Source organism: Atheta coriaria, unplaced genomic scaffold (assembly GCF_025399875.1).
Source record: "Atheta coriaria isolate IRGN ID8LTWV9N9 unplaced genomic scaffold, Caltech_Dcor_3.1 hic_scaffold_1_pilon, whole genome shotgun sequence".
Lineage (NCBI taxonomy): Eukaryota > Metazoa > Arthropoda > Insecta > Coleoptera > Staphylinidae > Dalotia > Dalotia coriaria.
Genome location: NW_027045443.1, coordinates 337745 through 359590, shown reverse-complemented (window position 1 = coordinate 359590; position 21846 = coordinate 337745). Strand labels below are relative to the sequence as shown.

At 41.3% G+C, this 21846-nt stretch overlaps 4 protein-coding genes across 5 annotated transcripts; 2 read left to right on the top strand and 2 right to left on the bottom strand.

Moving 5' to 3' along the window:
- Positions 1–120: 120 nt before the first annotated feature.
- Positions 121–6037, bottom strand: yellow-e (L-dopachrome tautomerase yellow-e). Of its 2 annotated transcripts, none has more exons than XM_065306941.1 (6): positions 5835–6037; positions 1910–2043; positions 1600–1846; positions 1317–1536; positions 876–1257; positions 121–700 (listed from the first exon to the last, which is right to left on the bottom strand). In XM_065306941.1, the coding sequence occupies exons 2-6, from the start codon at positions 2032–2034 to the stop codon at positions 487–489; spliced, it is 1188 nt and encodes a 395-aa protein (XP_065163013.1). In that variant the 5' UTR covers positions 2035–2043; positions 5835–6037; the 3' UTR covers positions 121–486. The 2 variants fall into 2 exon arrangements, with proteins under 2 accessions (XP_065163013.1, XP_065163095.1); XM_065307023.1 differs by lacking the exon at positions 5835–6037 and adding an exon at positions 2481–2616.
- Positions 6038–8746: 2709 nt separating this feature from the next.
- Positions 8747–10817, bottom strand: yellow-g2 (L-dopachrome tautomerase yellow-g2). The gene is made up of 3 exons (XM_065307134.1): positions 10446–10817; positions 9960–10124; positions 8747–9898 (listed from the first exon to the last, which is right to left on the bottom strand). The coding sequence occupies exon 3, from the start codon at positions 9888–9890 to the stop codon at positions 8775–8777; it is 1116 nt and encodes a 371-aa protein (XP_065163206.1). The 5' UTR covers positions 9891–9898; positions 9960–10124; positions 10446–10817; the 3' UTR covers positions 8747–8774.
- A 189-nt stretch (positions 10818–11006) lies between these two features.
- yellow-g (L-dopachrome tautomerase yellow-g) lies at positions 11007–12370 on the top strand. Its single transcript, XM_065306822.1, has 2 exons — positions 11007–11091; positions 11170–12370. Exons 1-2 carry the CDS (start codon positions 11011–11013, stop codon positions 12310–12312), a joined length of 1224 nt encoding a protein of 407 aa, XP_065162894.1. The 5' UTR covers positions 11007–11010; the 3' UTR covers positions 12313–12370.
- Positions 12371–12716: 346 nt separating this feature from the next.
- Usp15-31 (Ubiquitin specific protease 15/31) lies at positions 12717–21502 on the top strand. The gene is made up of 6 exons (XM_065306068.1): positions 12717–13680; positions 17335–17544; positions 17609–17948; positions 18041–18162; positions 18223–19626; positions 19693–21502. The coding sequence occupies exons 1-6, from the start codon at positions 12886–12888 to the stop codon at positions 19741–19743; spliced, it is 2922 nt and encodes a 973-aa protein (XP_065162140.1). The 5' UTR covers positions 12717–12885; the 3' UTR covers positions 19744–21502.
- The last annotated feature ends 344 nt before the right edge of the window (positions 21503–21846 follow it).

Below are 21846 nucleotides of genomic sequence, written 5' to 3'. Positions count from 1 at the left end.
GACCGGCGTAATCTAAAACCATAGCGCAAGTACGTAAATTCCGTTGGGGACGAGTCTCATCAAGGTTTCGGTCGCGCTGCTATGCAAATGTTGACAACTTTGATTCAATATTTGCCCGGGTAGATCAATGTGCGTACTGGACGACCATTTATTTACAATTAGTTTCGAATCGTTATTAAAATATACATTGTAATCATACTAAAACCTTTCTTAGAAGCGAATGACATGAATAAATATACAAAAATATAAATCGTTACAAAAATAAAGGGTTTTTTCGTTTTCTTTAAAGTATAAAAATACCGTAATTATAATACTTTGTTTCCACTACTCAATTTGGTCGGGGTTTTTTGTTGGCTCGTTGATTAATTGAGTTGTTTGTATTTACATTTACAAATTATGCTGCACTACTAGCTACGAAAGCGTTTGGATTGCTTAAAAATAAAACTAAAAATAGCAGTGCGACATAACTTTGAGTTTTTTTAAGATTTAGAAGCTGTATAAATTGTTGCTGAGTGGATGGTAGCTGGGCGCGGTGGTCTTCGGGAAGCGGACGATGCGCAAATTGATCTCGTTCGCGTTGATTGTCCTTCGGAAGAACTTTTGGAAGCGCGTTGTCAAGGCCCACACGTTTCCGCCGTCCTTTTCAGCCCAACGTATTTCCGACAGGAATTGCAATCGCTGCCGGTCATATGATACCAAACTAAAACATTGAAAAGTAAAAAACATGGTCACGTGTCCTTTGATTGTTTCATTGTTTCAATGCGTGAAATTGACGGTTGAGGTTAGATAAAAACTGAATGGCAACAGTGTTTGATGTGTGTTGAGTATATAGGCAACCAGTATTACATTGGTAGTGATTTTCATAAAATACTAACTTTTGTTGATTTGTTTTTGGACTCCATGACGCTAAAGATGTTTCTGTCAAAGGACTAAAGTATACAGTATCATCACGTGGGTCAACAGCCAATCCCAACCCTTGGGAAGACTTTTTTCCGACAAGTTGTACAGCAAGTGCTTCGTTTTCAGCTAGTGGGCCTTTACGAAGAATGGAGGTGGCAATCGAGTAGATTCTATCGGTAGCCAATGGTTGATAATACAATAATCCAAGGTTTGGGGAGAAGCCCAGGCCAACAACACCGTCCATCAACGTGAAAGACTCTCCGTCAATCATCATCTCACCAAAATCAGGATCCGGGAACATTGTGGGATGCATAAAACGCCAAATGCTATCCTTAGCGGCATCATAAACAATTAACCCTAAAATTATTCAAAAAAAAAAAATTATAAATTCATTAAAATATTGAAGAATCTGTTACCTGGTGCAGCTGTATCTGTAATATAAACCATGGCGGAGTCACAGGTACCCTGGGTTTCATCAATGACCAAATTGGTGGTCAAGGAAGCAGGTCTCAGGACCTCAGCAGGGAAAACAATGGTCCTGATGACTGTATCCGTGTTCAGATCAATGATAACCAGTTTTGGAGTGCATACACGTTGGAAGTTGTCAATGGACGTTTGAATTCCCGAATCTAGGACCTAGAATGCGTTTAAAAGTTGTATCAATACTTGGGTTTGATCCTGGTGGTATGTTTTACTAACCCACAAGCGATTACATGAATCCTGACGTAATCTGTAAACCGATATGAAGCCACTGCACGTGTTGTTGTCCACAACAGCCGAGTGATAACTCCAATCGGGATACGCCTGCAGCTGGGGACTGGATCCTTTCGGGGCGTTCCGGGGAATGAAAGCTATCGTGGGACCTACGCCAGCACGTAGACGTGGCGTTGCTATTATCAGCTTATCATCAGTTATTTCCAAACCAGTGAAAACGGTATTCTCCGGTCTAAAAATTCCAAAAACAAAAAAATAAACAAAGAAATTTTTTTTTTTTTAATTTTGAGTTTACCTATATTTGCTTGCATATTCATAATCAGGAAAGTTGTAATCCAACAGGTTCCATTCGTGCAAAACCTCCAGGTCGACAGCGCACGCCGACGCACAAAGCATCAGCACAACAATGAGACTTTTCATGATGAAAACCTGAAAACAAAACGTCCAACTTAACAACAACTGTTTTTGTTTAGCGTATCTGGTGCATACATTCCGCGCGCAATGATAATGCATTGATCGACACTTCTACGGGCGAACGTTTCCGGAATCAAAGTGATTCGATAATCTACGTATCTGTGCTGGCGGATGTCGCACCGTAGTTTTTGTGCTTGTTGTTGTTGTTCAAATCGCGATTTCTTGTGTGACCAAGCGTGAAGCGGCAATTCCCGATCAAAATAAGAACAAGCCCAAGAACAATGAAAATGCGAGTGCGACCTTGCCGGGCGCATTTCACTTTCTACTCGCGCAAACTTTACATAATGGCGCGATATGTGATGTGGTGGTTATTTTGAATTAGAAAAAAAAAACGCAAAATGAATGGAAATTTATTCCAGCTGCATGAATTGCAGGATAATTCATGTACTTACAGTTGTTTTCTATTGCGCTGGGGTAATAATCGTACAGCACTTATTTTATTATTCAATTGTTATTGATATTCTTGCATGCATGACTATTTGAATGACTATATATGTACATTGAAATCTGATCTTCTTGGCTGATTTTGAAAATCTTCTGAAAAATCAATAGCAGACTGTAATTTTGTAACCCTCATTACATGTACCTGTAGAAAGCCTGACGTCACACACGTGGGCGTAAGGCGATAAAAGCGTACTGATAGGAGTAAAAATGCAAAAATCGAAAGAAAATATCGCGGTGAAAGTTCCCGACTGGCCGAAACACGCATGCGTGAATGACTACAAATACGAATAGTGAAATGCGTTTTTTACGCGATATTGTTGCATGCCGCATGGCTATTACACTACCTACATAGTTTCAATAACAATTTTCGAGTAATTGCTCCAATAATGTTGAATAATTTTTGGGCTGCGCTGTTGTTTTATTCTATTTTTTGTGTGTTTACAAACGTTTAGCGAAGAGTAAAAGTAACTTTTACATTTCGCACAGTAATTGAGTCCACAGTTAGTTTTGATAATGTTTAATCACTTCGAAATGATTTGTTTGTTCCCTGCATTGTTCTTGCGATGAATGTGAATTAAGCAGTAAGAGTAAGAAAGCAAGTTTGAAGTTTTTTTTTGCGTGCGGACAACATTGACCTGGTTCTTGAACGCTGAATGTGATTGAATGAAATGCAATCGTGTTTACGGCTAATATGTAATAATACATTAACAGACGTTGAAGCCAAACGTACGCACCGTACTTAATTTCGTTACACATTTCGACTTAAATCTCATAAAACGAGTGTTGTGCAACCAGCAGTACAAATTTAACTCAAAATTATCAACAGAATCGTTAAAATTTTAAGTGTTTTGGACGAAAATCAAAAATTTCGCTTGAAAAACGCACAAAAACGATTTTATACACATGATTTATTCTGTATTCATGTAATAGAGAACAAAAACTTTATTCAAATGCTATTGCACTGCTTTTATGATCACTCCACGACGCCTGATCCCATTCCGAACAGATGTAAACCAGCAATAATAATAATTAAGTGCGCGCCAGTGCATTTCCCATTTTATTATGCAAATATTAATGGCGATAATGAGCACTCATGCAATTCGTGTTAACAAAATGTCGCGTTGATTAATTCCTACCCGGCGGAAATAAAAACGGCAAGGTCAAAGTCAATTAGAACTTGCGCTGTACAAATCGATAGGTGTGCAATATTTAAAACAAGTCAAGCAAATAATTGTTATGTACACTCGACACACCAACATGCAATATATTCAATATTCAATACATATTGGATGCAATTGGATAGAAAACAAAAAGTTAATATGAATTATGATTGAATTCTACCGCAGTGCAAGAATCAATAAATGTATTTCCAGCATTTTTCGCATTGTGTCTCAATTAAACTCTTCACGGCGTGTGAAGCAATGAAATAAATGACTCTATGCAAATCTCCAGATGTAATAATAATAAATGTCACATACACTTGACTGTGATTCAATGCAATGCGCATGTAAAGTGCAAAATCATTCTCGCAGCAGTCGAGCCTCTCTATTCGCGCCAACACATGAAGCAAATAATTTTCTACGGTGCTTATCCGATTTTGATCTTGTTTAGCTATCAATTTATTTTAGTCAATTTTAATTGACTTGCTTAACGTGTATAAAATCACATCTGATGTGATTGAGAGTGTGAGAAACGCAAAAATGAAATTTTCAAAAAAAGTGCGTGTGGGATAACAAAGTGAAGAAAGAATCGTTGATGCAACGATGGAATCAACACGCGCGTGTTGATCCACATTATTCACATTAATTATTCTTTTATGCGTGGTGTTTTGTGTTTGTATAACGACACCAAACGAGAAGAGAAGATTATCACATTGAAACTTTGCTTTGACTTTACAATACTCATATTGATTGCTGTGCAATGCACGTATATTTAACGTTGTTGGGTATTTAAGAGTTTCAAGTCGTAAAATAGCCCGGAGAATGTACTGAAGATAAAATAAAAGTCAGCCGATTCCAATTCCAGTGGTAATGAGAAGCCATTGCTCAATGCTGTTCTTTTAATAAATTTAGCGTTGGAAACGTGAACGTGCGACTCGAAAACAAAAAAAAAACCGAACGATTTAAGTGAATTCCTTTGCATTCTTGCAAACTGTGACATAAGAAAATCACTTTCCACGTATACAACTACTAATTATTACATGTAAAATGTCGATTTTTGTATTTTTTAATGCGTAATTTGCAAAAAAAATGTTTTGATTTATTTCAATAAATATTTTGATAAATTACTAATGCAAGAATGGAATCGATGCATACTGAACTGATCCAAGTATGGTAGAAAATGAAAGGCATGAAATGAATGACTCAGGATAAAGTGTTAGTATGTCAAGTTAATACAATTTACAAAATATGTTTAAGTAGGTATATTGTATAGTTAATTTAAGTTTGAAATCAAATTTGAATCACTAAATCACCAAACCACGAAAATTAAACGTCTGCACTCAGGTTTTATGTAACTCTTTGAAGCTGGCTTGTTTTAATTGCTTATTGGTTCCTAAACTGTACAAATTTACGATTTGAACGATTGAAACGTGCTCTGCAATTACAGATATTATCAATCATGTTAGATAATACCGAAAAAGACGCGCTGGCGAAATACTTTCGAAACTTTTTCCTAAAAATTTTTTATTTATTGAGTTTTAGATGAATTTAAGAGATTCTTTGATGTGTTCAACTCCAAATGTTCTATTTTTTGTGTGTTTATGTGTGTTTTCTATGCGTGAAATGACACTTGATTCATTTTTAATTCGGCGATCTTGGTCGCGTGCTCCGGGCTCATTTTTCGCGGTCTAGAGGAACGCGTTTTTATTTCCGACCAGGTGGAGTAGATCGCATCGATGTCTCATGTTCACATACGTATCTGGTTCCATGCGGCCCAGGTAAGAGCAGAAAGAGAAAGTGCCCAAACGAAAAAATCGGATTTTTATGCGTGTGTGCTCAAGTAACAGTTTAAATTGGAGTACTTCTACTAGACACCAAAAAAAAAGTACTAAAATTCCTTTCTAGCAAAAACCTGGTCATCTATCCATATTATTTACAACGTATCACAACGTATACATGATTGTCTTTCACCAGGATTTAGTTTCATACGCAAGGACATCAAATTTGAATGTAAATCTTTCACGCTGTTAAATTTAAGCGATTTTTTGATCGGATAACAATGATTAATGTTTTATTTTGAAGTCTATAGTCGAAAAATTTAATTTTTTTAAGTTTTTAAATGTTTAGACTTAAAATATTCACCTGAAGTTTGCGTATCCTTCACGTTGCACTTGGTGGCAGCGCACAAAACTCGAAAATAACCGCGCGTTGCCCAAACAAACTAAATCGGTAGCCAGCACTAGCTCATCACCGTTCTTATTGCGGCGAGCGCAGGACAACAAGTGTATCAGACGAAATCGTTTACGAAAGTATTATAGTTTGGCGCGCGGCGACGTCTGAACCGCGAATACACGCCGTTTACGCGGTATAACAAGGCAATTGCTGTCTGTGGTGGCGCAAAGAATCGCGCTGCGTGGGGAAGCCGCACGCACCACAAGCAATCTAATTATCAATCGCTTATTAATTGCAATCTTAGACATTGAACTCACATAATACTTGCAAATTTCACACAAAGCATTATGCATTATTATGATTTTATTGTATTTCCGTGAATTATAATTAAAATTATGATTTTTTTCTAATGTTTTTTGCTTTACACGGCTTTGTTTGATTTTTTTGTTTGTTAAGTTGCAAAGGTGTGGTCTTAAACAATCTCGGATACTTGCTTTGATAAATTGTTTTGAACTAAGGTAGGCCAATCATTTCAATGCCTTTCTGAAGTTCTTTTGCTTGAATAAATACAGAGTGCGGCAAAAATATCAGAAAATGTCATTTTTTACATGTTTTACATCACAAAAACAATCAAAAACACATTTTTCTTCATTTTAAAAGTATTTTTGATGATTTTGTCGAATTTATTCCACCAATCTCTTCTGGATTCAAATAAAAACGCATTAAACACTTTAAAATGCTCGGAAATTGCCTAATTCATACATAAACTAGGTTAATTCTTCCAAATACATGATTGTACCCTGTATAAAATAGCAAATATACTTTGCCGAAGTCAAAACTTGCGCTAAATTAAAAAGTGACGAAGCAATCCTCAACTTCTATTACCACCGAAACCCAAGACCTTAGTTTTAAGCTAAGAAACAGATTTGTTACGCGAATTGATCGCATGTTTCACTTCGTGTTCAGCAATAGAAGGTCGGCTCCTTGTACTTTTGAGTATGACGTCTGTAGATTCTATATTTTAATTTTAATCGTAATTTTATCAAGAGCACTCCGTGATCATTGTTATTAATTTAATTATGTGTATTAGGTAATGAAATATCGCTAAGTCGACTATAATTGCCACATAATACATTGTATAACATTTTTTTTTGTCATTTTTGTCCTTAAATATCACAGAAATCGTCAATTCATGGTTAAAACTTATTCTGTTGTATAAATACGCTTGCGACATCTTGTCATCGAGCAAATGTATGCGTTTCGAACAATATTTATGATCTCTGCCTGGTGAAATAACGAAAACCACATGTAATTACATTCCTGTTGTCGTATCGATATGTATTTACAATTTTGCGCGACGCCAGTGTGGATGTGAACGTGAACAATGCACCGCTGGAGCAATTCAACATTTCGGCCTACTTTTGCATACGATTATTGTCTGCGTATCCAACTCCAAGAGTATAATAAGTCACAATATTACGTGTATTATACTAATCGGTAAATTAAATTTATTTCACTCGTAAACCTGGAAATATATTTTCAGCTAATTACGTATTATATCACGTATGAAAGTACAAAAATTAATTTACTAATGCTCAGAATATTTTTTAAAGTGTTCCACGTGAGTTAATTGATAGATTGTGCGTGTGTTGCAATTAAACAACAGGCAGCGGGCGAATTCCTTAAGTTTTTACAAATTCGTGTCGCGCGTACGACAAATACGTGATGAAATCTTAGGTCAGTGTGATGTGAAAGTCGTTTTTCTGCGTAGCGATCATAAAGTTTTTTAACTTTTATCCTACCTGCCTAATATTAACAATTAAGCTGTAAATGGATCAATCAAGAACGACATCTACATATGTATTTAACAGGTTTGGACTTGTACTGCAGTGATTTACTTTCACTTTAGTTTTGTGATTAGAATTTTTCTAAACTGAATTTTTGCTTGTTTTGAGCCAATTTGAGGCATGAAACCTTTTCGTCTTTGTGCAAGAGTTAATCGCGAAGCCCGCGGTCACGACTGTAACATTTTCGTGCGAGACTTGCGTGGCTGATGTTACATTTCCATTCGATTAAATAAAATTCCACGAAATTGAAGCGTAAACAGATTTTTGATTAAGTTTATCAATTATAGCTATAATAACAGCACAATGTGCTTGTGACAGCATTGTTTACGCGAAGCTAATCAAATCCTTGAACTTTTTCGCACCCACTGCACTCGCGCGTACATAACACTGCGTTTTCATTGGATTTATTTACAATTCTATCATATTCCCAGTTCGTATCATACAACGCACACCTTAATACCACATTTATCTAGGTAACAATGCATGTAATCGAAGACAAAAGCGGCAATGTGTGTCACTTGACACGTAAAGAAGATATTTTCGCGTCGCAGCGGCGGCGGGTTTCACTTAATCGAGGTGCTGGTTTCGTTTATTAAAAATTTCGCGAGACAATGAAACAATGCGCCAGTGGAAACCCTTTGCACAACTGCGTGAATACCGCATTTAACAGAATTTATCTATTTTTGGATTCATAATTCGCTGATATTTCAATACGCGCCTTTCTATTTCAATTCCTATTGTTTGATTTCAACTAATAATTATTTTGCAATCGATGAAATCAATATCGGCACTGAATTGCCAATGCCATTGCGGAATATGTATATAAATTAATTAAACAATGGTAATCAAGTTAAAAATGATTACAATGCCGCAATTATGCAGATTTACAACATTTACAAGTTGTTATTCGAATTTATTAGCAGGATTCAGTTTCCTGCAACATTCACTTCTTGAATTCATTGCATACTCAAAGCAAATAAAAACACGTTGTACTAAAGTTGCGCTTTGTTTTATTTTCAAAAGAAATTCGCGCAACATTTAAAACTGGATCACAGATAACGCCTCAGTTGCAGCTGCCCGACATCAGGTTGACCTGCTGGACGGCACCACATCCGACAGTGTTCTGAATGAAGTCGGGGAAGTTGGATTCCAACACCCGGATGCGTTGACGCCTCAAATCAGCCATGGCGTGCGTGGCCAGCAGGCAGTTGGGGCTCTTGTAGACCACCTGGAAGTTATCCTTGCAGAACGGTGTGTTGGAGTCCCATCTGTAGACCTCTGGGTGTCCTTCATAACGGAAGAACAAGGCAGCGCCGAGATCATTGCCGAGGATGACCAGTTTGTCGGGTTTGGGACCGAGGTCCTGCACGCGGCCAGCGGCGGATCCAGAGCGGAGGTAATCAGTGCGGATCTGGAACATGCGGCCGGAGGATAGGTAGGTGAAGACCAGGTAGTGATTGCGGCACTGCTTGCGGATGAGAGCAATGTATAAAACATCACGACGGTTAGCGCCGGCTACAACAGCCTTAGGGAGGACAACGCGGTAACCCTTGTTGCCTGCAATGTCGAAGACAAGGATGGAGCGGGTGGCGGCGTCGGAAATGTAACAGAATGGGCGACCATCTTGAGAGTATTCTACAACGACGTATTGCAGACGAGAGGCTTGAGCTACAAGTCCAGACAAGTTAAGTGTCTTCAATAATTTTCCGGTTTTCATGGAGATGGCGATGACCTTTGGTGGAGCACGACGGATTGGTGATTCCAAAGTGTTGGTCACACCAATATCCAAACACCAGAGGATGTCCTGGTTGTCAAGGAACAAATCAACGATGTTGATGAAACCATCAGGGCTGGTTTCGTCCTGGGAGGACCAGCATGGGAATGGGGTCAAAGTAGCTTCGCAACCCTTCTGTTTCAAAGACACCTTGGCAAGTGTAGCTGGTACACCTGGTTTGAAACGTGGTAAGGCGACGATGAGGTCGTCGTGGTAGATCTGGCCGCGGGTGGCGATCACGTTCTTGGGCAGGTACTTGCCGGAGCTCACGTAGATCTTCTTGGTGGCGCCGCAGGGCCATTCGTAGTTACCTCCGGTCCATTCAATTGGACGCATGGTGTCTTTGTCGCAGGAGGCGTAGGCCACCGCGAGCACGGCTCCCAAGCATACGATTTTCGCCAACATTTTGAAATCTACAAAGAATAAAACAATTAACAATCAGAATACAGTGAAGGATATGATTGTGGGACTTACCTCTTTTCCGTTGGACGAGTACAAGAGATATGACTGGATGGCGACCATCGCAGTAATTTATACATGAAGTTTTGTTTTCGTTTAATTGCCCAAACAACGTGTTGGCAAGCTGGTGTTGGATTCCAGCCCGCAAAACAATTTCGTCGAGCAAGTGGTGAATCTAAACTAAACAGTAATACTTAATGTTAAATAATAATAAAATGCATAGGCAATCATAACTTCCATTTGCGTTATGTCATCAATTCTTTGTTAACATACACCTTGTTGACGTTCGGGCAAATTTCAAGTGTATTTCAACATGAAAACCAATGAAATCCAAACAGATTCGTTTTGCTGTTGGAGATAAATGCATACGAATTGTGAACTAATTGCGCTACATGCAAACAATGATAATATTAATTATCCAATTAATATTCCTGCCAACGCACAAACAATGCAATTGCATTCTTCGCGTACGTACACGTATTGAGCGATTATTATTCTTACAAGATTCTGTAATTGTGTGTCGCTGAGTGTCGTGCGCTTATCGCGCAGAATAATACTTTCTAAACGGTCTCACCCACTTCTTGCAGCGGCGATCTGGGTATCGAGAGCAAAATGCGCCAATGTCGATTAAATGCCGCGAGCAGCTAACAAACAATCACTAAACGCAACTAAATGCTTTCAACTTGTGACTACAATGAAGACAACGCACAAAATGTTGCCTACTTTGCAAAAATAAGCAGATTTATCATTGGAGAAGAGTATATAATGTCCGCCATCTTAAATTCTCGCCATTTTGATTACCACCTGAATTATTTGCAATCGTAGCTTGCCGTAGAATAAACAAAACAATTCAATGTCACAAGAATACCACACTAAGCATGATTGCAAGCAGTTGCAAATTACACAATTGTTACTATGTACGCACGGTCTTTAATGAATTGTTATTGATTTGTAGTAATACTACAATGTGTACGTTGAAAATATTCGGCGGCATTCGTTGTGCCATCCACTGTGCACTGGTTGTTGATGATAACTAATGTTAGTTGCTTTGTGATGCAAAGAAAACATGTCCGATGAGTATATAAGCTTGGCCCGTCGGTGTTTTACCTCATACAGATTTTCGGTATCAAGCACAACGAAAATCCAGGTAACATTTGTTTCTTTTTCTTTTAACTTTTGAATTATGTATATGGGGGTTACTAAAATGTAAAATTTAATGTTCTAGGTGTCCAACAACATGGCTCTTCTTCGGTGTGCATGTGTGCTCGCCCTCGCTGCAGTTGCAGCAGTGTCTGGGTCATGCGACGTGAGCGTCCCCGATCTGAGCTACAAACTCTCCGGAACCAACATGGTTTTCCCATGCGACAGCACCAAGGGCATCTACATCTCGAGCGGGCGCTATATTCCGAGGAACGTCATCGCCACCCGCATGCAAATCTATAAAGACGAGGCCATCGTTGCGCTGCCTCGCTATAAACATGGCGTGCCATTCACGCTCGCGAAGTTCTCGATGAAAGCGAGGGGGTGCCAAGCCAACCTGACGCCGTTCCCGTGCTGGTCGATGCAGGAGGAAGGAAACTGCGATGCCCTCCAATCCGTCGTTGACATCTTCATTTGCCAGAGCGATATCCTCTGGGTTTTGGACATCGGGCTCGTTAATACCTTGGAGCAACCCGTCCGTAGGTGCGGTCCCAAGATCGTCGGCATCAACCTGAAGACCAATCAAGTTGTTAAGGTGATCGACCTCACCAACTTGGTCGTCCCCAGCTCCCGCCTGCAATACATCATCGTTGATTATACTTGCGATGGACGCCCGTTCGTCTACGTCGCTGATGCCGGAGCTGGAGCTATAATCGTCTATGATGTCTTCGGTGCTAAGGGATACCGTGTCGTCCTCCCCACTGCTTGCACTGCTACAGCCAAGGATGTCCTCTACATGGTACTCGTACGCAGACAATGCGGGAACTACGTTTACTTCTCCTACCTCTCCTCCCCGAAGATGTACCATATCAAGTCCGAGTCCCTCCAGAAGGGTCAGACTGCCGGCGCTATCGTTGAAGTTGGAGCTAAGCCCGAGGGTGTCAAGGGGGTTCTCCTCGGTACCGATAATGCCGGTAGCATTCTCTTCAGGTACAAGGGACAGTCCGATGTCTACATCTGGAACACCGACACCTGCTTCAAGGACGAGAACTTCATCCTGGTGCAGCGTGGTACCGAGTGCAGGCTCCCCACTCATGTGGTTCCGGGCTACAAGCGACTCATGTGGACCATCGAGTCGAACTTCCACGATTACATCGCAGGGACTGCAGGATGCCTGGGTCCAAATGTTGTGGTGCATCCGGTCGTCAAAACCTGTGACGAGGAATAAGATGCAACATATTGAAAATCTGTGATCGAATTGTATCAATAAATGAATTCAAAAATTACCTCGTTGTCTAATTTCTTGTTGAAGTTCCATTGTGGGATTCATATTGTTTGTGTTTTGGAGTTATTTTTGGGCCACAAAAGCATGAATATTGAAGAATTTTAAGGAGAGAAAAAAATGGCGTGCGACCGTGCGTAGACGAAAAATTTTGATAACTAAACAAACTTTTGTTTCATTTTCGTGTTTAAATTTTCAGCCATCTTTGATGCGTTGGTTGACTACGGTGAGCGAAACATTTGAATATCACTAGTTCACGATATGCGCATAGAGGGCGCGCGTGAAATGACGGGGAGTGGAGTTTCACTCTCCGGCCGAGGTCGGCATAGGCGGCCAGTCAAGGTGTTGCAATCGCGTGGAATGGCCGACGTCGCAGTGGCACTCAGTTGTAAATCGCGCCACACAATAATGCATAATCGCGCCTAGCCTAACTAAATCATACGTGTTGTGTGTGCGTCGCGTGAGTGTCCCACACCGCCAGCGAACGAACGAATTCGAGTCGGCCTGGATGCGAATATTATGTGCGACGTGCAGTGTGCGCTCGCGATGAAGTCCACCGATTGCGACAGCACGCAGCCGGAGCCCGACCAGCTGCCGCCCGCTGAAGTCTCGCGCCTTAAGCGCACATTCACGCTGCCGCGGAATCCTCTCACGCGTATCTCCAAGCGCAAGCCGAAGACAACGCCGCCGGCGGACAACAACAACGCTGACACACTGCAGCCGCCCGGCGATGTGCGTTCGGCGACGCTGGCGCGTCCAAACAATCGCGACGCTGATGATGTCCATCGCGCCAGCAAGAAGGTATTCCGTCGGCCGTCCTTCCGTAAGTTTATCAATAAAATCGCCCAGCACATCGGCGGCGTCCAGCTGCCGAACGGCGAAAGTCGCGTGCCGCCCGTCGGCCTGCAGACTTGGGGCCCGGACGACACGCCCGGCGTCACCGGCCTGCGCAACCACGGTAACACCTGCTTCATCAACGCCGTCCTGCAGTGCATCTCGCACACGGACGTCCTTGCCGAGTACTTCGTCCTGGACCGCTACAAGATCGACCTGTCGCGCCGCAACAAGCTCAACTCGAAGAAGCACGGCACCAAGGGCGAAGTCACCGAGCAGCTGGCCGTCCTGCTGAAAGCACTCTGGTCGTGCCAGTACAACCCCGAGTTCTCCACCATCTTCAAGCAGATCGTCGAGCGTTATGGGGTGCAGTACAAGGGCACGCAACAACACGACGCGCTCGAATTCCTCATCTGGCTGCTGGACAAAGTCCACGAGGACCTCAACATGGCACCCAAGAAGAAATTCAGATCCATCAAGGCAAGTTATCCGGGAGAATCATTTTCTTTTGCTCTAAAATGGTCACGTGGCCGGCGTAAACATTGAAAATCTAGAGCACGCGGACCCCGGATTCCAATTCGATTCCGATGTTTTCGAATTCGGAGTCTTATTGAATCGCACTTTGCTCTTTGAGCCTCACAGCGGCAGCGCAGTTGTAGTTGGCGTGAGAATGTTGATTGCAATGCAATTATTGCTGGGATTAAACCAGCGCCGCTCAATTCGACGCATAATTCCGCGAAATTCGCCTCGCGGGCGCGGATATATTTAGATCCCGAAGTATTAATTTAGTAATTGTTTACGTTCGCAGGCGTTTGTTGACGAATGTTTAATGCATAACTCGCTTTCATCTACTTCCATCGACTTAATAATACAATTAATATCTGCGTACCAGAAAACTCGACGATTATATAAGAAAAATTACTGATATTTACGTTTTTTTATTGAAAATATCTTTATTTAAAGTCCAAGTAAATAACATTCGGGAATATAAACTGCTAGGCATTGTATTTACTCAGGTGCACCGGATTCAGATGATAAGCGGTCAATCATACCCGCGTTTCAAGGCGTAAAAGTGTGAAATATGCATAGTTTACGCGGATGTGTAGATATATATTACCTGCGCCTTCTATTGTTTGTCGCGTACAATCGATGATGATTTGACAAATATTGCACTGACGTGTATTTACGCTTCATAGTAATTAAGACAACTTGGAGTGTAATAACACGAATTTTAATTGCACGCAAGTCAAAGTAGTAGTAATGCATGTGAGAGTCAATTTCATTTCAAAGTTTGATGAATTAAGAAGAGTCATGCTTGTTGTGTGTTTGTTTGGTATCGCGTAAAGTAACACGCCACGTAAATATTTGTCAAAAAAATTCCGTTCGAAATACGCGCGGCTCGCGTTTATGTAATATTGTCATTGGAATTACCATGTTCGAGCATTTTTTACGCGTGTATGCAACATTTTCTTATAATATTCGCTTTGCAATTCTAATAATATTATTAATTGCTTTCACAGGGATCGTTATGTTACATATTTTGATTGACCGGATTGCGTTGGAAAACAATAATGCGTGTTCTTTGACGGCGCTTTTATTTAATCTTTTGATTATGTGTTTATTTCACTCCAGCGCTTTGTTTTTTCAACAAATAACTTCGGTGTGTGTTGTCGTTGTGACGCAGCCTCTCGTTTTTTATTTCGTAAACATAATCGCCTAACAATGCTACCAATCAAAACAATTTCGATATTTCGCCTTTGTTCCTCGACGATTGTTTTTTCCGCTGGTGATTTATTTTTTCTGCGCGAGTGTGATAAACGCGAAACCTGGGAGAAGAGAATTTGTGCGGCTAATTACCGCAGTTTTTTGAGTCTGCCATTTGCTATTCGCTTTCGTGTGGTTTTCCACAACGATTTGTTTCTGTTTATCGCGCGTATCAATGACCCACTTCGTTTCGATTTCATGGAAACGTCTCGATGAAACAAAAAAGTGTCAGGTGCGATTGTTTACAGTCATGCGTTTCCAATCGGCGCTGCATTCTCATCATTTGAAACGTGAAACACACTGCATCGATTAGATAACGCGCAGTGTCCGACTCATTGATATTATGCACTGACATCACAACACACACCACCCGATGTGTGGTTTGCTACGAAATATAGATAATTGTGTTTTACGCGAGGAAGAAACCAGGAAAAACACAATCGGCGCAAACAGCAACAATTGTTGTATGTTGCATGTTGAATGTGTCGGCGGGTGATGTGCGAATGGCAGCCCGCGCTCATTCTCGCACTTTGTTTACATATTATGTACATACGCGCGACATTGACGCCTGTTCTTTGCATTGTTTACATCGTTTGCGATGAGTTATTATGTGGATGCGCGCGTGGGCGGGCGGAAGATGCGAAAAGAACGATGAGTTTCATGCGTCGTTAAAGCCGTGACACGGATATGCCTCTACTCCTGCTTTTTTTCCATCGCGTCCGCTGTGAATTACACGATGACGATGTTACGCCATACGTACACAATTTAGGGTCGTGCCGAAAAAAATTGCGTAAGTTCGAAACTTTCTTTCGTACACTTTACAACCGGTTAAGTCGAAATTTAAGTGTATTTTTGGACGTGTAACGATATCGTTCAATTCATCGATTATGAATTCATTTATGCGCTCGTAGTGACGTCAGGTTCGAAAATGGTTCTCGCGCCTACGCATTCAATCTATCGGGGCCTAATGGTTTACAGTCCGTTCGTCCGAAGGTCTGTAATAATGGAGTTTGTTTTTTCGTTTTCACGCGAGCCATTCGATTGGCAACATCAATTAATTATTCAATGAACTTGTCTACAGCACACTCGTCTTACAACGCAACCAAAGTTGTTGATCTCAATTTTACTACGAATAAAAATTTAAATTAAAAAAAAATTAATCAACTACGCAATCCTTTGTTTTTCAATCGCGAAACTTGTGCAACTGACTCATCGGAAACAATGCGCGCAGTGTCAATGTCGTATGATATGTTTAATACCGTACGCATCGATTTTTATTTTCTATCAGGCCGAAACTTTGATTACTTTTCGCAATTTCATAATGCAATTACATGTATGTGCAAACGTAATCCGCGCGCACGTGCAATCGCAATTCACGATGCGTAAGCGCTTCATTCAAATCGAATTCGAAGGTGAATCAAAACATTTTTTGCGCCTCCTGTTCGCTCCTGTCTGGATGCACGTGCAGCCTCGACATTTTTTGCCTCCGTACGCAATTTGCGACGATATAAAAATAGTCGCGCGAAGTTTTTGCAACGGACACGCGCGCGGAATGAATAAAACGCGAATTCGCGCTCTCTGCTCGCAGATAAAAATGACTCACACGATTATTGTCACGGGATCAGCAGTGGAAAACCGCGCGGTGTACAGCATTATTCGCATTGAATGAAATTAGGAAGTCATTTATAGGGCACGGCTGAGCTGGCGTGCCAAGGTCGCGCGCGATTCAATTAAAACATGGACAACAAACGCGTGTTTGCGAATTGTGTGTATGTGATGACATTTGTGGCTGGCACGGGACTGGCCGAAACTCACTCTCTCGTCGAGTCGAAAAATCCTTGAACGGGCGGGTCCGGATTGAAAGGCCATCGGATGAAAGTTGATAGCCAAAATTGAATTATCTACGATTTCGTTTCAATAATATTGGATCAAGATTATGTGGATGCAAATGAAGCAAGAAAAAAGTAAAGCAAAGAAAAACGACGTCAGCAACGTCACACATCGCAGGCGAATGGTGTTAACGCACGGCTGGAGACTGAGTTCTCCGGCGCGAGCCTCTTTGATTTCGAGTAGTCATGATCTGGGTCAGACGCTCGGACACTGAATCGCTATTAAACAGCAGGCCCATTATGCGCGGCGCGGGCTTTCCACATCGCGCACACTTTAGGCGAAATATAACTGTCGGCGTGCGCTGCGTTTTTACGCCCGGATATTTTAACAATTCCGAGCGCATTTGTACAACTAAACAAACGCTGGAAACTTCCACTCGCGAATTTGAATACCAAATGAATAAATATTGCGTTTGGTGCGGAAATTTTAATTTTTTTGCATGCGAATGTTTTTCTTATGGTGGCATGTTGTGATTTACAGACACTGGGCCGACCCGACGAGGTGATTGCCGCCGAGACGCTGGAAAACTACCGTCGGCAGAACAACTCCTTCATTCATAGCGTCTTTCAGGCGCAGTATCGCTCCTCGTTGAGTTGTCCACGATGCCTAACGCAATCCAACACCTTCGATCCGTTCCAATGCATCTCAGTACAGCTGCCGCAACTCTTCAGGCATTCCGTCTATGTTACAGTAATAATAATAATCATCATCATCATATTGTTTGTATTTTTTTTCTCTACTGATTGATTTGTAGGTGTTGTACACGTCGCAGCAGCCGCGCGAGGTGAAAATTGGCGTGTCGCTTCCATCAGGTGCCACCGTATCGGAACTGCGTGATTTGCTCGAGTCGGACACGTCAATCGCGCGCACTGATATGCTGCTCACCGAGATTGGTGATCATGGTTTTCTGCGTACGTTCACCGACGCGCAGAGCGTCAACGGCATTACCGAGGTGGATCCAGTCTACTGCATCGAAGTGCCGCAGTTAAAGGACGTGGACGAGGAGACGCAGGGCGCCTACGTGCTGCTGTGCTGGATCAATGCGGTGGAGGATGCAAAGGATGCCAAAAATAACAATAGCTTTAAGAGATTCGGTGAGTCGGCGCGTCAAGTAGCGTGAACAATTGAACACGCGCGCTTCCCCTTTCATTGACATTCTCACTCATTCGTCGGTTTGGCTTTGCAGGAAGTCCCTACACGATGCAAGTGAACAGGGAGACGTCGTACGCCGACCTGCAGAAGCTGATGCTGAAGGAGATGGCGCCGATACTGCACGATGACATTCTCACATCATCCCAGCCAGCAGGCGTTAGTATTCTAGCTTTGTACGTTGATTTTCTGGGGATGTGTTCATGTTTGTGTTTGTAGGTGTATAAAATGCGCATTTCCGATCCGGCGTACAACTTTAACGAGCCGGCGACTTATCTGGAGCCCTCATTAGAGCATCCTTTGTTTATGGAGGCAATCGATCAGGCGCTGGCGTTGTGCAGCGAGGACGGAGGCCCGCCGCATGTGAAACTTGTACTGGAGTGGAGCGCTGACGCTAAACGGACGATCATCGCCGATGACAGCGAGTTGGTCGAAGAGCACTCCAGTGTCAAGCAGTTGAAAACGCAGGCGTTGCAGGGCGGCGCGCCGCTTACGCTTGAAGAGTGTCTGCGGCATTACACGAAAGCTGAGACACTGGATGATGCATGGCGGTGTCCACAGTGCCAGAAATATCAGCCGGTTATCAAGACGCTGGACATGTGGAGTCTGCCGGATATCCTCGTCTTTCACTTCAAGCGTTTCAGGCAGCAGACGGTGAAGGGCCGCACGAGCAGCACGAAACTCACCACAATGGTGGATTTCCCAGTGCATGCGTTTGACATGACGCCACATCTCGCCAATAAATCGAATGCTAATCTCCATCAGCAACAGCAACCGCCAACGGAGCAGTCGAATCCGGTTATTATGAACGGTGTCAATTGGTCGCCGTGGAAACGCTCGCGTAAACAATCCACCATTAATGATAACACCTACGACTTGTATGCGGTATGCTACCATCACGGCACGGATCTTGAAACCGGGCATTACACTGCAGCGTGTAAAAATCCATACGATAACAACTGGTATTTGTACGATGATGCAAAAGTGACGAATTTAAGCGCGGAAAGTGCTGAAATTGGCGCTGAACTTGTCAATAACAGTGCGTACATCTTGTTTTATCAGAAACGCACCGGGATTTACGTGAGCAGCAGTTCGAATTCAAGCAGCGCCGCCAGTACAAGTTCAGTTGGTTCCATTGGTGACCACTGGGTGGTACGCATGCCCAAGTTTGTCCCTCCGAAGCTCAACAAGGAGAAAGAAAAAGAAAAAGAGAAGAAACCTACTTTGCCGACTGTGACGAACACTATGAAATCGGCGAGCAACACGAATATCTCTACGAATGCAACAAAAGTGAACAACGAAGCAACGGCGCCCATCGTCAGCAGCAACTCGATTGAATTAGAACTGGACGATGTTGCGATTGCGGACACTGCGGACAATCGCAATGAGGTCGATATGAACAAGGAGGATATTAAACTCGTCGATGAGGTGACATTGCGCAATTCGCAGAATACAATCTACAACAGCAACAATTCCATCCGGAAGGTGGACGAGAAGAACGAGAATAAAAAGTACATTACTGGTATTTACATAAATGGCACCGACGATCCGGAGAGAAAGTGTAAGAGCCTGGTGGTCGAGGCCGACACTAAATGTGTTATAAACAAGGAGAGATTGAGCTGGGTATGTGTTCACACTTAACCATTTCGCCGCCATCATTAATTCGATTGTTACGATTTGATTTTGCAGATGTCGCCGCAACCGATGCGCAAATTGCACGAGTCGCAGGTGTCGGTCTGAACGTTTTTTATGTGTAACATATTTGTATGAAGGCATACCACTCACTCATTGCTGCGAATGTGAAACGTGTAAGAATGTAGCATAGGTTTTTACGTTATTGTTGATCACATGATTGAGCGCGAACCACGACAAGGCCAAACTAGAGAGTCCCATTTCCAAAAAAATTCGATTTACATTTTGTACAAGCATTGTGATTGTGCGTTGTACAGTGAGATTGATGATTGGTAGAGGCAACAAGCATACGAAAAATTGTTTATACATATATACTGGTATATTCTGCCTATTTTTTTAGCGACTCTTCGTATAAAAAACGTTGAAAGATACATTAATTGTCGATGTGAATAGAATGAAGTCAGATATATTGATATGTAAGGTTAAGTGAAGTAGTTCAGTGATGAAAAATTGGCAATTTGAGAGATATATATACCAAAAACACGGGTTTTTTGAAAGCAGTCAAACGCTCCGAGAAACACACGGAATAGTTATGTAATAAACTGTCGCGTTAAATTAATGAAACACATCGATTTGGCTATTAATTTATATTTTCAAAAAAAAAAATTGAAAAAAAAAAACACGCAGAGAAACCTATTGTAACTAGCAAAATATTTATTATTTATACAGAATACTACGTTTACGATAATTATACACATTAATATTTTTCTAGTTAGCTGTAATTGTGAAGTTAATTATCTATTTAAAAAATTCAGAGCGTTTATATTTTCTTTGCTGTGTATGCAGAATTTGTGTTGAATAAGGTCTCACATTGTTAATAATCATGGAGTCTCGGCGCGAATTCATTCATGTAGATGCAAATACATGTTTTACTCAAGCTTGATTCGTTGAGAGAGAGTCTCCCTGATTAGAGAACATTCTGACTCTGCGAAGTATTCTTTTTGTTTCTAGAACAAACTGCACTCACTGTGGCAATGCGTGTTCGACATCAATGTTTACTTGGCACATTCAGCATGTGTAGCTATTTGTTATTGTATATTTATTTCATTTTTTTAATTTATATCCTCTATGTATTGTTAATTTGACATGTTTTAGCAAGTTTCATACTTTTATTTCACGCACACCGCCAGAGGGCACTCGATTTCGATGTTGTCAATGTTTCACCATCATTCATAGTGAGTTTTTCAAGTGACTACCAGTACATTGCAATTACCCAATCAAACAAATCGTTAAATCATAAAGAACTAAGACTTTTAAATATTAATACAAACAATAGGCGTTTTGTGTACGACGAATCGCATCCCACCGATCATGACAGACGAACCAGTTGAGAGAGGTATTTCATTTCGCTTTACACTTTATACAAATTTTGTGTTCGATACCAAGGAGAAAAACAAAATGTATGCATATATTACTATTATATTTTAGATATTTTGCTAGTCATCTAACAAATTACAGTAAACGTTAATCATTTGTTGTATGTGGCACAAGTTGTAAACAAATCATGTCGTTGGCAACGCAGGAAATCCATTTCAAAGCGCGCGCCTGTATCATGTTCACACGGAATTCCCCCGGGTAACAAATGCGTTACTGCGATAATATTCTCATACAATCCGCCATTCGATGGCGAAGATGTGGTGTGACAGAAGAACACTGAACAAAAATTGAATAATAGCCGTAAACCGTCATTTCTATTGATCTACATGAAGAATTATAATTGCATACGTGCCTTAAGATTACAATTTTAGATTCCTTTGTTAATTTCACATTGAATATATTTGAATATAATACATAAATATAAAATAGACGTCCCGATGTACTCCGACAATGTTCCCGTGGATTTTTTTTAGCACTTCGCTGAAGTTGGGCGACTTTTGTGCTGTTAATGCCTAACATCTGCATTAAATATTACGACTTCGTGCATTGAAGACAAGTTATAACATGGCGTGAGTAATACAAGTAATGGGCAAAACAGATTGTGCCTTTTTTATGTTTTTTTTTTTATTAATTTTAATTTTTCGTTTGTTTTTAGGTGATTTACCAAAGGAATTTGATAAAAATTACGTGAATATTAACTATTTATATTACCTATATAAATATCCGGTGGTTTTTCCTGTTTTTTTGTGTGAAATTTGTGCGTTTTTTGAAGAA

Bases quoted from the DNA above. Each gene is read 5' to 3' on its own strand.
- yellow-g (XM_065306822.1), top strand. From the start codon at position 11,011: ATGTCCGATGAGTATATAAGCTTGGCCCGTCGGTGTTTTACCTCATAC. The intron at 11,092-11,169 runs GTAACATTTGTT...TTAATGTTCTAG, and splicing joins CAAGCACAACGAAAATCCAG to GTGTCCAACAACATGGCTCT.
- yellow-e (XM_065306941.1), bottom strand. From the start codon at position 2,034: ATGAAAAGTCTCATTGTTGTGCTGATGCTTTGTGCGTCGGCGTGCGCT. The intron at 1,847-1,909 runs GTAAACTCAAAA...TGGAATTTTTAG, and splicing joins GAATATGCAAGCAAATATAG to ACCGGAGAATACCGTTTTCA. The intron at 1,537-1,599 runs GTTAGTAAAACA...AACGCATTCTAG, and splicing joins ATTCATGTAATCGCTTGTGG to GTCCTAGATTCGGGAATTCA.
- Usp15-31 (XM_065306068.1), top strand. From the start codon at position 12,886: ATGTGCGACGTGCAGTGTGCGCTCGCGATGAAGTCCACCGATTGCGAC. The intron at 17,545-17,608 runs GTAATAATAATA...ATTGATTTGTAG, and splicing joins GGCATTCCGTCTATGTTACA to GTGTTGTACACGTCGCAGCA. The intron at 18,163-18,222 runs GTTAGTATTCTA...TTGTGTTTGTAG, and splicing joins CATCATCCCAGCCAGCAGGC to GTGTATAAAATGCGCATTTC.
- yellow-g2 (XM_065307134.1), bottom strand. From the start codon at position 9,890: ATGTTGGCGAAAATCGTATGCTTGGGAGCCGTGCTCGCGGTGGCCTAC.